General features: G+C 39.7%; 1 protein-coding gene across 17 annotated transcripts in view; it reads left to right on the forward strand.

Moving 5' to 3' along the window:
- The window catches only part of PPP3CA (protein phosphatase 3 catalytic subunit alpha), a 287898-nt gene that overhangs the window by 125640 nt on the left and 144774 nt on the right, over window positions 1–17484 (forward strand). For all 17 annotated transcript variants that reach the window (XM_070614181.1, XM_070614175.1, XM_008522335.2 and 14 more), the window contains one exon: window positions 14466–14666. In XM_070614181.1, the coding sequence (XP_070470282.1) occupies window positions 14558–14666 (109 nt within the window). In that variant the 5' untranslated portion in view covers window positions 14466–14557. The remainder of the gene's footprint in view (window positions 1–14465; window positions 14667–17484) is intronic.

Consider the following 17484-nt stretch of genomic DNA (forward strand, 5'->3'; position numbering starts at 1 on the left):
TTGGACCAACCCATCAGAAACCAAATTGCAACAAAGACCTTGTACCTTTTACAAGCTAAATACTGAACCAATTGTTCTTTGTAATATTTTTGTCTCTTTCAAGCTGGGAGCAGTTAAATAAGAAGACAGAAAAGCCGAATAAGTTGTTCAAGGAGGCAACTGTGCATTTGGGCTAAATATTACTGCATTTAGAGAATTATGTGATGAGACGTGAATCGTCTATCAGTGAATCATTGGATAAATGTTTCTGAATGCTTGCTCTGTCCATCACTCTGCATAGGGAGTAGCGAACTCAGAAGGAAAGAGCACTCTTCAGGGAGTCCAGAGAACTAGGTGTGTCCTTCAGGCTTTGCCAGTAATTCCCTCTGGAGTATTGGGTGAGTCACTTCTTACCTACAGGGACGCTGTAGCAAGGATTAAAAGTACAACTCTAGAACCGGAGGGCCTGGGGTGAGCCCTGGTGTCCCCTGCTTATTCACTATGTGAACTCCATGAAGTCGTTTAATTTCTTTGTGCCTGAATTCTTGCATGTGAAAAATAGAATAGTAGTGTCCACATCACAGAATTGTTATGAAGATTCAATGAGTTAACACATACAGAGCGTTTAGAATGGTATCTGGGATGTAGGAAGTGCTGTGTGTTCGTGATTGTTTTATTATTATTTTACTTATTATTATCACTACTACTCTTATTCTCTTTGAGCCTCAGTTCCTTCAACTAGAAAATTAGGAGGTGAAATTAAATGATACTTAAGAAAATTTCAGATTTGTACACATTTATTGAATTTAGCCGAGAACTTTTCTAATCATTTATGGGGTATCTTATAAGTACAAACATTTGAAAATTAATACAGGCAGCAAGTGCTTTGTGTTTTAAGGGCAAAGAGATAAACACAAAACAAACACAAAGTAAAAAAAAGACCTTTGTGTTTTGGCAATCAGAGGACATTTTATTAAGTTTGTGGTCCTCAAGGACGTGGAGGCTTAAGTAGGAAGGCTCCCGGTCTTTTCAGAAGTTGTGATGTTTGAATAGTGATGATTAGGAGCTTGTGTGCTTAAAGGGGGCGAGCAAGGAATTTGTTAATCGTAACGAATACTTACGAAGTATTTACTGTGCCGTAACGTTCCAAGCACTTTACAAATAGTTTGTTTAATCCTCAGTTTACAGACCCAGAAACTGTACATGGAGAAGTTAAATAACTTGCCCAAGATCATACAGTTGATGAAGTGGGCTTCTGAGTTGGTGTTTTTGGCCCCTTGCCCTCACTGTCTCTGAAAGGCTTGAAGACAGGTATGGGATACCTAGAGTAGCAAGTGATTGGGCGTGACCAGACCACAGGGTTTGGGATAAGGTGGCTTAAGGGGAGATAACTGGGGACTTGAAGAAATAGTTTGACCATTATCTTAGTAATCTAGAGAAGAGGGTAACTGACGGTAGACGAGAATGGTTAGCCATAGGAGTGGCGAACAAGCCTTGATAAAGGGGATCGTAGCCTTTTTGGGTCAAGGACCCTTGGGAGAATCCCAAATTTGTGCAACATACAGTATTGCCACAGAGTTTCACAAACTCTTTAATTTATTTGATGCTTTACACAGCTTGGTTTTCCTCCTTTGTCATAATTGTATATTTTCATAAAAGTCCACAGTTTTCTTTCTTTTGTGTTTGTTTTGTGTTCTTTTTCTTTCCGTAATCATATTTTTTAACATTTCACTTTCTTCAGATAACTGTCCTTTGGTTACTAACTTTTACAAAATATAATTTTGGAGAGTTCTTGATGACTTAATCAACTTTGTGTCCCCACTGTATGAGTATATATAAATAAATGATTGCAGTGAAATTACCTAGAATTTGCTTCCTTTATTATGTGAGTACAAAAGTGGTGATGGGCCTGGTGGCCAGTAGCTGTTCTCTACAGTGAGCTGCATCGTTCTGCGTTCATTTCATGAACAACTTGTTATGTGAATGGCTGTATCTGGGATGGGAAAAAATTTGCATTAAAAAAAAAAAGAGATCAATCTTATTTCGAAAATGCACTGAAATGGCCTCTTGTGGAGAATGAGATCTAAAATTCTGTCTTTGCTTCTAGGGCACAGTTTTTGTTTCTTGAGCTTGGAAACCCTTAGAGTAATTACACTTTGGAGATTAGGGACTTCCAAGAGGTTGGGTGACTGATTATCGCTTGGTTTGTTTATCATTTGGTATGAGAGTAATAATTGGGTCCCCCTTGGCTACGTGGGGAGTAAGCATTGCCAATACCTATGGGAAATTGCTCTAGTAAAATTCACATGCTATTTAGGATTTTTTTTTTTAATACAATCTAACTTGGCAATTTGGTGGGATGAACTCAAATTTATCTTCTTCAAGTGATGAAAACCAATTGTTTTCTCTCTTCTTTTCTTTTAATTTTCCCTGAACTTTTACTGCACTTTGGACTGTTAAAGTCTCCATTGTAAAAGTATAAATTATTTCTTTGTGTAAATGAAAATATCCTCAAAAATCATGTTATTGATGAGTTAGTTTTGAAGAAGAATATTATCAGAAAAACAACTTGAAAGGTTTCTATATTTTCTCAGATTTTAGGCTTATAAAGGAAAGTGGCTTTTAGTTTGTTTACATTTGTGTAATGGATAGCTTTATGACATTTTTCTTTCTCCAGTACCTAATGAATGTGTGTACTCTACATATTGTTTTAAAAACACACCTGATACATAGAGTATTAGCAAATCAAAGACACTTTTGCGTTTCGTTGTGAATGATTGAATGCACTCTTTGGGGAATGAGGACCTTTTCATAACTTGAATTTTGTTCCAAAAAAAGAATTGACAATATATATAAACCTTCGTTTATGTGCTGTGATCAGGGAAGGAGACATTTCACTGCAAGTGAAATTATCGTATAACTGAGACATGTCTTTTTTAAACATTAAATCATTTAAAATTCTATTTAATGAAAGTGTATCAAAATTGTATTACGCCTTTCCCTCTTTGTAATAGAGTGTATTGTCTGACAATCTGGAATCCGATATTTATGAAATGTGGGATATATACCATCATGAACACCATGGATATGCCCTGATATCCCCTAGGTGGTTGTGAAATATCGAGCTGTACACATGGAGGCCACCCTCGTTTTCTCTTTCTCTCTCGTATACTGAGAATGGCTCCATTCCTTTCCTGTGCAGTATGGGGCATAGATTTTGTGGTGAGTGTTCTCAACCCTGCTGAATTTCCGATTGCCTCTGGGAGTGTGATTGCACTGTGGTTGGGGAGGATGATGGGAACCAGAGCTCTGAATAAGTGGAGAATTACCACGTATGAGGGGACTTAGAAAACACACACACAAGTCCATTGTTAAATTAATATACATTATTACACCATTTGATTTGTGTGCATGTGATTACTTTTACTGGACATATCCTATGTCTTACATTTGTATTAACCTGTTAGTTCTACATTTGATCATGATTGTTTCTTGAGTGGGAATTTAAGGCAAGGAGTGACTTTAAATGATGTGGTAATAAAATAATTGAAGCCAACCCTGGGGGGGTAATGTAGTAGTTAAGATTCAGTGCTCTCACTGCCGTGGCCCGGGGTCGTTTCCCAGTCAGGAAACGACACCGCCTACCTGTGGGTTGTCATCTCATGGCGACTGCATGTTGCTATGATGCTGAAAGCTCTGCCACCAGGATTTAAAATGCCAGCAGGGAGACCCATGGTAGACAGGTTTCAGCAAAGCTTCCAGACTAAGACTAGGAAGAAGGACCCGGCCACCCACTTCTGAAAAAGTTGGCCATGAAAACCCGGTGAATAGCAGCAGAGCATCTTCTGATAGAGCACCAGCAGGTGAGAGGATGATGCAGAAAGACCGAGCAGGGACCGCTCTGCTGTCCACGGGGTCACTGGAGTTGGAATCAACTCAACAGCGCTAACAACAGCAACAACAATAAAAAATACTGTATTTTAAGTCTGCCAGTTGTGAACTCTGCACATGTAACTTTAAGAAAGGCACTCACATGCCTCCTCAATGACTCACCATCATGCTTAGATGACTGTCTGTAACTTGGACAGTGAAAAATTTATGGAAGTGAGGCTTTTTAGATGTTTCGGGGAATCAAAACCAAAGTCACGTATCATGGGAATTGTTCTGTTTGTCATTCTATATGTGTTTAGAATGAGTTAGATAACCTAGTTTTCAGCTCTTGACAACTGCATTTCACAATAAATTCTTTATTTGTGCCTACTAGTGAGATTTGGATTGGCTCCGCCTGGGAGTGCTAGTTTGTCAAGCAGGGACTACAAAGAGGGGAGAGGAGGGCTTTCTCCTTCTGAACTACTTCTGACACTTAGGGATGCTGAGAAAGGGTTAGTCTAAGTCGTCTCAGTTACCTCAAGTTGTACAATTAAAAAAACGTCTTTTTTACTGAAGCATACTTCAATAAATTTATATTAATAGCATTCTTACAAACTAGAAAAATGTTCTTTTTAAAGGAATTATTTGAACTGCTCTCTGAAATTCCATGGGATAGCACTTTATGAGCTTAAAAGTACCAAAGCTCTATTGTAACAATATGATATTATTTTTATTGTTATTGGGTCAGTTTTCTATCACAGATAACAACAAATTTGATCTATGATCCTATATTCACATATGGGATTAAAAACATTTAGTACTTGAACCTTCTTAGGGTAATTTCCCCCCTTCCCTCTTCAGTTTTCTCTGTTGCTCACTCTGACCACGCCTGTCTGTTCCATCTTGGGTGGTTCATCTACCTCCCACCTGTCTGTCTCACCCAGCTCCCACCCCTCCACCTGGCATCTGTGGCCTCTTTCCTGTGATGAGTACTTTATAAGGGACATTTACTAAATGAAGGTTTCAGTTTCTGAGTTATTTTGGCTATTGACTATTCTCTTTATGTTTACATACTTTTAGTTCTGAACAAGGCCTATTCTCTCCTCTTAAACTACTTCTAGTAGCACAGAAATTTTACTCAAATGCTAGGTGAGCAAGAAGGAAAAAAAAGTTCATTCATTTGAAAACATTGGTGGAATATCTATCAAACACCAGGGCATTGGACTGTACTCTCAATGGAACTTGATTATTAATCTTTCTACTTAATTTTTCTGATGTTTCTGAGTAGTGATGATTGCTTGACTCATTTAAAGAGTAAGATTTGCTGTTACCTGTAAATTTGCAGTTGGCATTATAATCCCAGCAATCTGCTTCCTTGGTTATTTGAGAATTTCTTTTATGCACAAAAGATGCCATGTAAGAGTGGAAGATCTCTCTTAAGAGTGGCTCTTCATTGATGAAGGGAGTGCAGTCTGCTGCACCTTTATTATGAAATTAGCCATTTTCCACTTGATAGATTAAGAAATATATGTTTGACTTAAAATCAAAATTGACAAGTACATTTTAAAGATAAAGGTAACAAATGAAAATGGAGTTTAAGAGGTTACAATTGTAGGTGGTATTCACTAAAGGGTTGTAATATTTGAATAGATGTGTGAAGATTGTGGTTTGGGGAGTGCACATCTCAGGTGCTGAGAACTGGGACTTCCTGTGTGCTTCTGTGTTACTCCTGTGACTGGGGGGCTCTTAGAAATGGCGGACCAGAGAGAGTGGATGAGAGCATGTCTGGTCGTCAGAGTGAAGCAAACAGCGTAAGCGCTACTGAACGTGGGGAGGCCCACAGGACCTGATGTTTCACTATTCAGCCCATGGGGAGCAGGGAGCACAGAGCCAGGGCAAGGGGGAGTTCACTGCAAGCCTGGGAATTTAGCTCCTGCCCTTGGCTCTCTGGAGGGGTGACTCTTAGGCAAAATATTTCGATCTTGCTTCACTGTGGTCCGTAGATCTAAGGCTGTATGCCAAATTTATTATTTTTTTAAACAATCACTCCTTATATGCAAAAGTGGTAACATCCTTAAATTGCCACCCAGGATTTACATTATTCAGTGTCATTTGGGACATAGATTTGCTGTTTCATGAAGATCTTTCAAAGAAGAGAAAGTCTATTCAATTAAAGCAAATTATTCTGATGTCTGTAGGTGTTTTAATCACGGAGATGGGGACCATGGGCAAGCACGTGGGCATAGAAAATGTGTGGGCATTTAGAGCTGAATGATGAACTTGAAAGGCAGGAGTTGTGTGTGGGTGTAGATTGATTTTTGTCTTGTCAACTTACAAGTTTAGGATTGAAGACTAAGAAGGTACATATTATATTTTACAGGTTTGCTATTTTTCATACAGAGATTTCTAAGGTTTATGTTTATTAAAGACTTTCTAATCGAATAGTTCACCTCCAATGGAGGTAAAATCCTTACTGATATTTGAGGTCTTAAGCCATCGAATTGAGGATTTCTGAATGGTAGAGTGTGTCTTGGGTTAAATAAAGTTTTAGAATCCCTGGGTACTCTTCATTTCTGAGGGATAATTATCATGTTCAAAGGGACCTGCTCACTTGGGAAGTAAATTCAACTTGTTCTAAAGTATCTTGTTTGTCTCTTGATTTTAATCTCCCCCTGTGACATATTTCTCCAGAGAAAAGGAAAATGTTCAAGGCAAAAAAAATAAATAGCCTTCTGCTTAAATTCATCCCAGTGAGTAGAATTTTATGCATTACTGTAAGTTTGTTATTCTAGAGATTACTCTGGGTACCATTTGCTGAAAGTTTTGCTGCAGTTGCTCCATCAGGTGCTGAGGTCCAGTGTAGTGGGGCTTCCTCCCGGTGTAACTGAATGTGGCTGACTATATGTTTTTAATTAAAAAGACACTATAGAATAGATCCTTATGAAACAGCACATCTTCAATGATATATTTAAAAGTTTTTAAGTATTTATCTTAAACATTTAAATTAAAACAGTTAGTATTTATTAAAATTCTTAGTTTAATCTGAACGTTCAATATCATGTATCAAAGCCAGTAAATATAAGTTTGCTTTTATCATGTACTGTATAAAATTATCTGTTATTGGCGTGGCCCCATGTTAATTGCTGGACTCGTGCATATAGCTTTATTTTAACAACAAAAAAATTGGATTTTATTTAAGCTTTTCAGGAATGCTGAAATATTTTTAAACTAAAAATAAAATTTTTGCCAAATCATCTTTCATGTTGAATCATTATTACATAATTCATTATGTAAGTCATTTGCAATTTTTCTACTAAATAAATGAACTAACCAAAATATCAAAACTTCAAAGGACTTTTGTGATAGAACTACTCAAGACTACGCGCGGAGGGGTTGTGAACTGTCACCATTCCTATGTCCATGAGTCCTGGACTTGAGAATGCATAGTGGCCAGAGAATAAGAAAAACTGTCCATGGATATGATAGGTGTAACTACATATCAATAAACATATTTAAATGAAAATTATTTTGAAATTCAGATAAATGAAGCTCTGATTATACTGTCAAGGTACTTATTTTCACTAATTAATTATTAATCCCTTGTAGTTGAAACAGTAATTCTTTTAGTTAGTTAGTGTCTGATCTTTATTAAAGAATTGCTTGTAGCACATTTCAGATTTAGGTTCAAAAAGTACTGTGTATAATGTATATCCTGCAAGCCAGAGGAGAAAACCTGCTTATTTTGATAAATGCTTCAAGTACCTTAGTGCCCTTTTATTAACACTTTTGGGAGGTTCCATAAAATACACTTGTGCTATATTACCTGTAAGCATTCAGGAAAACCACATGCGGCATTTCAGTTTGCTAGTGAAATAATCGGTACACATACTGTGTGTAGTAACTGAATGCATTTTAAGGCTCAGGATCTGTGTGGCTTTATTCGGGGGTGGGGGGTGGGTAAGGAGGTGTTGCATGAGGTCATCACACCAGCAGGAAAAAAACACCAGTAAATTAATAAATTGGAGTTTTATTTATAGACCTACTGTGAAGAATTTTCTTAGCTGGGACCGGATGTTTCTGTTTACAAGATTAATATTCAGCCACACTTGAGATGGGCAAGCATGTTTTAATTTGACATTCATATCTATGATGAAAGCCAAACAAGAGATGAATGTCCATAGGAATAGCAGACGTCGGACCTGAATAAATAGAGTTTTTCTCAGAGGCTAGCTGAGGCTAATTTCTAAGCGCTCTCTCCCACACAACGTGTTTTGTGTGTCTTTGCATATAGACATTATGTATATGGGTAAACCTGTATCCCCACATTGATAGAATGTTTTTAAACCCAGAAGACTGTGAGTCAAACCTAGTTGTTCAGTGTTAGAACCCAAGTAAAACTGAGTGAAAAGTCACCGTCCTTTTATGTATCCCTTCACTCTTTATTCAGAAGTCGGATCAGATTTCACATACTTTAATAACGGATGTGGAGCTACTTGTGTATATTTTAGCTAACATATTGTATCTTACATACCTTATTTTTTGTTACTTACCTTAAAAACAGAAGCTCATCTTCTGGCGTCATCTAAAAGCTTAGCTATTTTTTATATACTGTAGATAAAAGAAATGTGCCACCGCATCTAAGAGTTTCTAGGAACCCAGGCGTAACCTTAAGGTAGATAAAGACACTTTTTTTTCTTGCTGCTTATATTATCTCTCACGTTCTTCAAATTTTGTTCTTTAGTTTCGTAGTTTAGCACTTTTGCATCTAAAGCAAAAACTAATCATTGTACCTCATAGTAATCTCTTCAGAGTCTCCATCTGCTGGTGTTGGTTTTCAGTTGCTCGTGTCTCCCCGGCCCTTCTCACTGCCTGGCATAGAACACAGTGCACAGTCAGTGGTTAATAGGTGCCTGATACTGATTGATTGGCTGTTATGGTTTGATTAGAACAGTAGTTGGTGGCACAGCCAGATGTCCGGGAGGGAATGGAGGGGTGCCCGTCTGGGGAGGTCAGGCCAGAGTGTGTCTTAAGTTGTGTCTGACATGTGATCTCCATAAGCTCTTCTCTTGACATGTGCTGACAGAAGCATCTTAGACAGCCTTTGTGCAGACAGTAGCCACATGAAATACAGGACAAGAGCTGTTCCTGTATACACGTTCTGATGACAGAGAGGGAGGGAACAGACGTGTCAGGACTTGCAAAGACTTGCGTCTACTGTGGTTGATTGATCTTGTGGAGCATGTTTGCGGAAAAGTGAACTGCCTGGTGTTTGGTGTGCCTTTCCTTACACTGCAGATCAGTGAGTCTCAATCTGGACTGCACTTTAGTCTACCCTGAATTTCTTTAAGAACATGCCACTTCCCTGGCCCTACCCTAGACCAGTGAAATCAGAATCTCTGCAGGTTGGGCCTGAGCATCGTTCATTTTTGAAAACGATTCCAGTGTACAGCTGGTTTTGAGATACTTGGAAATTTTGTAGGAACCAAATTTGGAAGAGAAGAAAGATTAAACAGTATGATTTCCATGCCCTCTGTTCTCATTTACTTGTTGAGAAGGATGTATCACTGTCCAGGAATAATCTAATGTAAGCCATTTATGCAAATATTTTTTGGTGAAGAAGATTGGCCCTGAGCTAACATCTGTTGCCCATCTTCCTCTGTTTTGTATGTGGGACACCACGACAACATGGCTTGATGAATGACGTGTAGGTCCATGCCTGGAATCCAAATCTGCGAACCCTGGGCCCCCGAAGTAGAGCAACGCAAACTTAATCACTCCATCACCAGGCTGGCCCCCATTTATATGATCTTAAATGTTCTAGTAGGTGTATTAAAAAAGTAAAGAGGAATAGGTCAAAATAATTTTAATAATAAATGTAATTTAGCCCAATACATCCTAAATCTTATTTCAACCTGTAATCAGTATAAAAATATTAATGAGATATTTTATACTTTTTTTTTCTTGTGTCAGCCGTTCTAAATCTAGGGCATGTTGTAGACTTGCTTTAGTCTAGCCACTTCTCAAGTGTTCAGCTGCCACATGTGGCTGTCCATTCCGTATTGGACAGAGCAGATCCAGAGGGCAAAGTGCGGGAGCAGAAACCAGGAGACCTGACTGTTGCTATTGGTTTTGCCACTGACTAAGCCTTTGACTTTGAACAACTCACTGGTCCTCTCTCTGGATTTCAGTGTCCTTGGTTTAGCATGAGGGGTCAGGAGTCAGTCTAAATTGGGACTTTCTTAATTTTGCTGCACAGAGCCCCAGGCCTCTGTGAGCATGCCTTAGCGGCCAGCACCAGGGAGCGGAGAGGCAGGCAAGCTGCTTGGGCTCTTTTTTCTTTGGATATACTTGACTTTCCAGTTGTCATTTTGTTTGAGGACAAAAATTAAAAAAAAAAGCGTTTTTTAAAGCAAAACAAAGGTTTGAAAAAAATCACTAGGCTAAGTGTTTTCTTAAGTCTGTGATTCTCTCCTGTCAGCATTCATAAGGGGACTCCAGGAGGAGGTCAGGCAGCAGAACTCCTGTCCTTCCTTCCACTGAAGGTGTCACCAGGACAAGGACCCTTGGATGTTTCCTGTCAAATGGTGATAGCCCTTCAGTAGTGACCCAAATGTCTCAGATTTGAGGAACAGAAATCTCAGATGCCTAGATCCACCCCAGAGTGGTGACAGATCACTTAGGGCAGCCGAGACACAAAGCGGTTGTCTCAAACTGACCTAGCCTGAATGTCAGGAGGACACCCCTGACTCTGTCTGAGGTGTGCTCCCTGTAGTCAGCCAGCCCCGAGGGCTGGGATTCCTCTGGCTGCAAGACTTTGCTGACATGGAATGTGTTTCTCTACTAGTGAATGTGTAATTGAGAACTACAGTAGTTGTTATATAGATGCCAATATTAGATGCACATGATTTTGGTTCCCAGACTAGTAATGTTTCTCCATATCAGATAGGTGAACTCTGGTGGCAACAACAAATAGAAAAGAAACAATATCATATCTCGTTCATTGGAAATCAGTCTCTGCCAGGTTTCCACAGTCTGGGACGTGGGGACGCGATCCTAATCCACTATGTCGTTTGCCTTTAAAGCCTTCTGTGTTGGTTTTTGTTAGGAGTCAGCCAAGGACTTATGTGTCCCAAATTTTAGCTACTTTGCTGTTGCATTTGAGGAAAAAAAGTGACATTGAGTGGGAATTGTGAAGTGGGGAAAGCTGAGAGGGTTTCTATCTAGTTTTAGGGTTCTTCTAAGAAGTCTGTTATAACACCATATTCTGTACTTAATAGGCAATTATAAGAAAATTGTTTTGGAAAGAGTCAGCCCAAATATCAACAATCATTTCTGAATTTTTCCTAGCATGCACACACTTAATTCCTCCAGTCCTGGCCTGCTCATGCTCATGAAAGCAACCTGTAATCAGGCAAAGGAGGGAGGGAAATCCAACTTTATCATATCAAGCACAGCCACTTTTACAACAAGTTAATGAAAAGAATGTTTTCTGAGCATGTTGAATTCTTTAATCCAAGTAGATTTCGCTCAATATTTGACATAGGTCTGTGTATAAGACTCCAGATGAATAGAGAAAGTAAATAAATGTGACCTTTGTAAGGCTGGTATTTTCTTTATGAAGCCAAAAGGTGCACAAATAGACAAATATTAGCCCACTCATATTTTTGTCCCAGAAAACATCCCTCTGGCGACATCATCTCTGTGTTCCGTCTTTGGCATTGTTGCTGCCCATCTTGGTTCCCTGCAGGCCTTGCCATCTGTTCAGCCGGTAAAGGGCCCCGTTGCATCAGTGTCCCCATCCTCCAGTTGGAAATAGAGCCCTCTGACTGGCAGTTTTCCTCTGTTTTCTGGCCTCTGTTTATTTGGAACGAGCTCCAGTGTTTCTGAGCGGGTAGCTGTGCCTGAGCCGTTCCTGAGGGTGAGCAGTTACTGGCAGGTGGAAGAGCTGCAGCGAAGAGTGGGGCATCTGTTCTTGCAGTGCTCTGGGCTTACAGGGGTCTGGGGACTTGGAGAAAGTCGAGCCGTGAAGGTGATGCCCTCCCCGGGGCTCTCCTTTTGCCTTTCCCCTTTGTCAGCACTTTGGCTCTTTCGGCTGTAACCTTTGGTCTGTCTTCAGTTTAATATGGCCAGCTGTGGCGGGTGGCAGAGACCCACTGCTTTGATCTGCCTGACCCTATGTCAGCCACCGTCCCTCGTGGCTCTCGGGACTCTTGCCCGGCAGTTTTGCAGTCACTTACAGCTTCAGCGTTGTCTCACTCACACCTTAAGACCTCATTCTAATACAGTCAGCTCTTGGCCTTACCCCTAGTGTCCTTTTGACATTTCCCGCATTCCATCCCCCATCCTATATCTGGGGAATTTTGAGGAGTTGCCAGGTAGGATATTTTGTAATTTCAAACCATACATAAAGACCTAGGTAAAGAGCTGTGGCCATCGAAGTGTTTCCATGATTTCTTAACAAGCATGTATGTTAGTCAGGCACAAGAAACGGGGGAGGGCAGAGAAACAAAACAAACAAAATAGTCACCCAACACCTGAAGTATAATGAGCTCATTTCCTCTTTTTTCTTCTCTTTGTTTAATTCTTAAATTTTCCTTTTCTTATTTCATAGTATGCTTTGGCATTACACATTTTGTCTTTTATTTTACATCATGCTTTTGTGTTATAATATTTATTCTACCACAAGCTGCCCAAGATAATTTTTGAAAATAAAAGTGGTATTTATAAGAAACACCTCTCTGTATTCATTAGAATTTCAATTCTAAAAAATGATTTGTTCATCACTTTTTAATTATTAGGCCATGTCTGAAGTCCTTTCTGGAAGCAGTGTAGTGTGGTCATTAACACAGGTGTCTGGCACCAGACTGCGGGGGTTTTTGCTCATTCGGTCTGCATATAAATCACTAGGTGATTATCTTGGGCAAGGCTTGTAATATTTTTGAGCCTCAAGTTTCTCCCCCATGGTAATGTTATGAGGACTGAATATGTGTATATATAAACACATGTGCATACGCCTTACTCATCTTACAGCTGCTCTGTCGTGTTTGACTTTATCACCCAAGCAATGCCTGGCATAAAATAAACATGCTATAAATGTTAGCTACTACTATTGCTATTTACTTTAGTTATTGTGACGCTCCTCAGATAGATCTAATTCCTCCGTTGCAGGTGATGTACCTGAAACCAGAGGAGGTTATTTAACTTGCCCAGGGTGGTCCAGCTGGTGAGTGTGCAGAGCCAGGTTTGCACCCGGGTTCATCTCAGCACGCGAGCCTCACCCTCATCCGCTGCATCTGCCTCTGCCACCTCCTTTGGCAGCAGAGTTAACTAGATATGCTTGGATTGTTAGTACAGTCAAGCTTGCGTCCATCAGTACGGGTTCACTTCCTGATTTTTCTTTTTCCCTAAGTAGTTACAATTTCTCTTGGGTGACAAATCTGTGCTATTAGGTTGCAAATCTCTTGGCATAGGTCTACCATAAATTTTGCTTCTTTGAGAGACACTTCTAGGAAGTAAGAGGGCTAGGTTTATTACTTAACATCAGGTGTTATTTTTAAGAGAGGAACCAGCATATGGAGATGTTCTCATGCATATGGCAGAGTGCACCTGGCAGATGAAAGTTACATGAACCTGTGTTGATGCTCCTTTCAGATGTTTCTAATAGATCTGAGTTGTCCAGGAAATGACCCCTCAGGTGAAATAGAGAATTAATGAATTTCCCTCACTGAAGGGGCTTTTTGGCTATTTATCAGAAATGTAACCTTCATGATTACCATCTCTGACGATGGCCCTTTGGATGTTCTGGCACATTGTAGGAATTTGGTGACTATTCCCTGGCTGAGTGAATGAATGAATGTATTCACAGATGTGAAGAATGATAGTAGTTACAAGAGAGCTCCTTACGGTGAAGGAGGCATGGGCTGGAAGGGAGTATGGCTGGTTCTAAGTCTGAGCAATAAATGGAGTTTGTCATTGTATCGTATTCTTAAATACCTGGGTCTCCTTGCTGGCGTCATACTGCCCGCTCACTGTTCAAGATGTGCCTTCAGTACGTGCATGCACAAATCCTGATGTCCTGTTCAGGATTCAGTGCGTTTTTGCCTTTTGCTCTAAGATTCCTACCCTCTCCTTAAACAGTGAGTCAGTCACTTTACTCAGAGACATGACTCCAGCTGAAGGGACAGACCTGGTCTGGCAGACCATTTCCTGCCCCGCTCATCCCAGAACGAGCCCGCTTTCTAGTGAAGAAACATAGTCTCCTGAGTCAGTTATGGTTGAATGTGCAGAATTGTTTTCTTTTTGCTGAATTGATTATTACCTAACAGAAACTTATCTCCCTCCTTTTTCTTTATTAACTCAATCGGGATCTTCTAGATTCAAGAGATAGGTACTGGATGAATAAGAACTATGAGTCTCCTTTCAGCAATCACATTACATCTAGAATCAAAGGAAGAAGGCAGTCTTTAATTCTTGATAGCCCTTGATCATATTTTAATGTGGGAACTTTTTAAATACTCCAAAAGGTGGTTAGTGGTAGGAATAGATATTTGGTGGGTATTAATTAATCTTTTGTTGTTGAGTTGGCTAATGTAATAATTTGGCTTTTTCTCTTTCAGCTGTCCCATTTCCTCCAAGTCACCGGCTTACAGCAAAAGAAGTGTTTGATAATGATGGGAAACCTCGAGTGGATGTCTTAAAGGCACATCTCATGAAGGAAGGCAGACTGGAAGAGAGTGTTGCATTAAGAATAATAACAGAAGGGGCTTCAATCCTTCGACAGGAGAAAAATTTGCTGGATATTGATGCACCCGTCACAGGTGAGTCCGAAGGATAGAGATTGCCCACTTCCGCTCCTCTTTGTTGTTTCTCACCTCACATTGAATTCAGATACCTTATTCACCTCACTCCTTTACTGTCAATTTATACATTAAGAACTAAAGACATTACACATATGTAACTATTTTTATATATGTATTAAATATCTATAAGATTGTGATGCTCAAAAAATTGGTGCAACTCAGAGATGATGAGGATATCACGAAGTAATACTTTAATTAAGGAGTGATGTTGTTTGTCAGTAGAAACACTAACTGGTGCAAGGAACACAAGATATTCATTGGGAGAGAGTAGACAAAGTGTCCTAAGACTTCCACAGTGTTTGAGTAAGTGGCTAAGTTAAAGCATTGGTTCTCAAAGTGTCATCCCCAGACTGGCATCATCATCGTCATCATCACTTGGAAACTTGTTAAAATGTAAATCCTCAGGCCTCACCCCAGACCTGCTGAATCAGATTCTCTGGGGTGAGGCCCAGCAATCTGTTTTATCAAGTCCTCTAGGTGATTCTGATGCACATTAACGTTTGAGAACCACTGAATTTTAGGAAGAAGTGCAAATTTCTCTTCTTCCAGAGTATTTTGTGTCTAAAAATGTGTCTTTGCTCTTTACTTTTTTGTTGTTGTTAAGGAAGATTAGCCCTGAGCTAACGTCCGTTGCCAGTCCTCCTCTTTTTTTGCTTGAGGAAGATTAGCCCTGAGCTAACACCTGTGCCAATCCTCCTCCACTTTGTATGTGGGGTGCCACCACAGCATGGCTGACAAGTGGTGTAGGTCCATGCCCAGGATCCAAACCCGTGAACCCAGGCTGCTGAAGCAGAGCGTGCCAAACTTAACCACTACACCACAGGGCTGGCCCCGTGTCTTTACTTTTTGAGTATTTTTGTTCTCTTACTTCTTACAGGCAGGTAAATGTTTTGTATAAGTGTAACTTCTCTTAAGCCATAAAAATTAAATCTTGTCAAAAAATTTTATGTGGTGTAGAGTGTCAAATATTAGAGATTTTTAATCTACCCTTTGTGGAGTTTGCTAAACTTGCTAGTTTTCGTTTTCAGAGAAGCTAAAACACATTTAATTTTCTGTTTAATTATTAGCATTCTGGCAAAAGGAAAAAATTTAGACACAGAATATTGTCCTTTTCAAAACAAATGGGACATTTAGACATATTTCATATATTACTGGTTGCTTCTTTCTTCCAAATCTTCATTACTTATATTATTGGCCTTCAAATGTGTATTTGAGTGTTGCTGTTAAGAGAAAGATAAGCTCTCTTGAGTATCAGACTAGGCCTTCCTTAGCCAAAATGGCCCTAGTGACTCCTCTTGTGAAGAAATCGATGTTATTTACACTTTGTTTTTGTTTGGCAGTGCTCTTCTTGTGTTTGTAACTCCGAATGTGCTTGGGGCCAGGCAGCAGGAGAAATTGCTCCAGTTGTGTTAACTCAGTTTTGGCCAGTGGTGAATGAGTTAAGCCGCAGACTTCTCTGTGTGTCTGTCACTATGAACCCCATTTTCCGTGTGTTAGAAGGGAATTATGCATTGGTGTCTCCAACTCATAGACACTGTGAAAATCGGACAAAACAAATGTGAACGTGCTTTACTTTCTTAGATACCAAAATACTGAAATTTTTTAGTGTCTAAATAGTAGTTTGGCATCCCCCAGCCAAAAAAACTACTCTAAAAAATTGACTACAGTGGCCAGCCCAGTAGCATAGTGGTTAAGTTCGTGCGCTCTGCCTTGACAGCCCAGGGTTCACAGGTTCAGATCCTTGGCATGGACCTACACACGGCTCATAAAGCCATGCTGTGGTGGCATCCAGCTTACAAAATAGAGGATGATTGGCACAGATGTACTTCAGCTACAATCTTCCTCAAACAAAAAGAGGAAGATTGGCAACAGATGTTAGCTCAGGGCCAATCTTCCTCACCAAAAAACGAGACTATAAATTCCACTATATAAATTAATGGTAAAATATTAGCTGTAAATGAAATCTTTCTCATTAAACTTATTTGTTTTTAGTAAGAAAGCATGGCTTGGTGTTTTATTATGTTTATTTTTTCTCATTCCACTTGATATCATGTGACTTCCAATGAAGAATTCATGTTAAATTCACTAATGAGGCCAGCTGATGTTAATGGAAGTGATAATTATAACTTAAAAGAAACATGTGAAATAGGTATGTAGGGCAATGTGTTTTCTGGGATGCAGTCAGCTCTGTTCAACTAGGCTCTGTCCTGAAAGGACACGTGGGGGGTTTCTAGAGGAGTCAGATTGTGGCGTTCTGACCCAGAACCTTTCTGGAGTCCAGAGTAATTGCCCTCATATTCAGTACAGGTCATAACTGTTCTTTCTAGTAAGATCCCAGCTGACATTTTGGCAAATTTTGGGATATAGATAAAAAGAGACTTTGGAAATCAGGACTCAATTATGTGTAACTTTCCCTGGGGGAGAAAAAAACTAAAGATTTTTAGATAGTGACCGAAGCAGCTATGCAGACATCACCGAATGTGTAGCACTAGCAGAAACCTTTCTCTAGAGGAGATTTATATCTCATGATGAAGGCAGGGTCCTAAGGAGCCTCCAGGAGCTTCCATTGCAGGGTCTCCTACCCCCTGTCCTGGGAATGTAAGGACGTGGAATAATAGTGGCAGAGGAATGGAAAAAAATTGACATTTGGATAAAAGGAGAAAAAACACCCCTTTTGCATATAATTCACCAGATAGGTAAATTCATAGTTTCATATTCAGCCTATGAGTTTCTGAGCAAAAGCTGAAACTTGGAAGACTGCAGAATAAAAGCAGAG

This window comes from Equus przewalskii, chromosome 3 (genome assembly GCF_037783145.1).
Source record: "Equus przewalskii isolate Varuska chromosome 3, EquPr2, whole genome shotgun sequence".
NCBI classification, from domain to species: domain Eukaryota; kingdom Metazoa; phylum Chordata; class Mammalia; order Perissodactyla; family Equidae; genus Equus; species Equus przewalskii.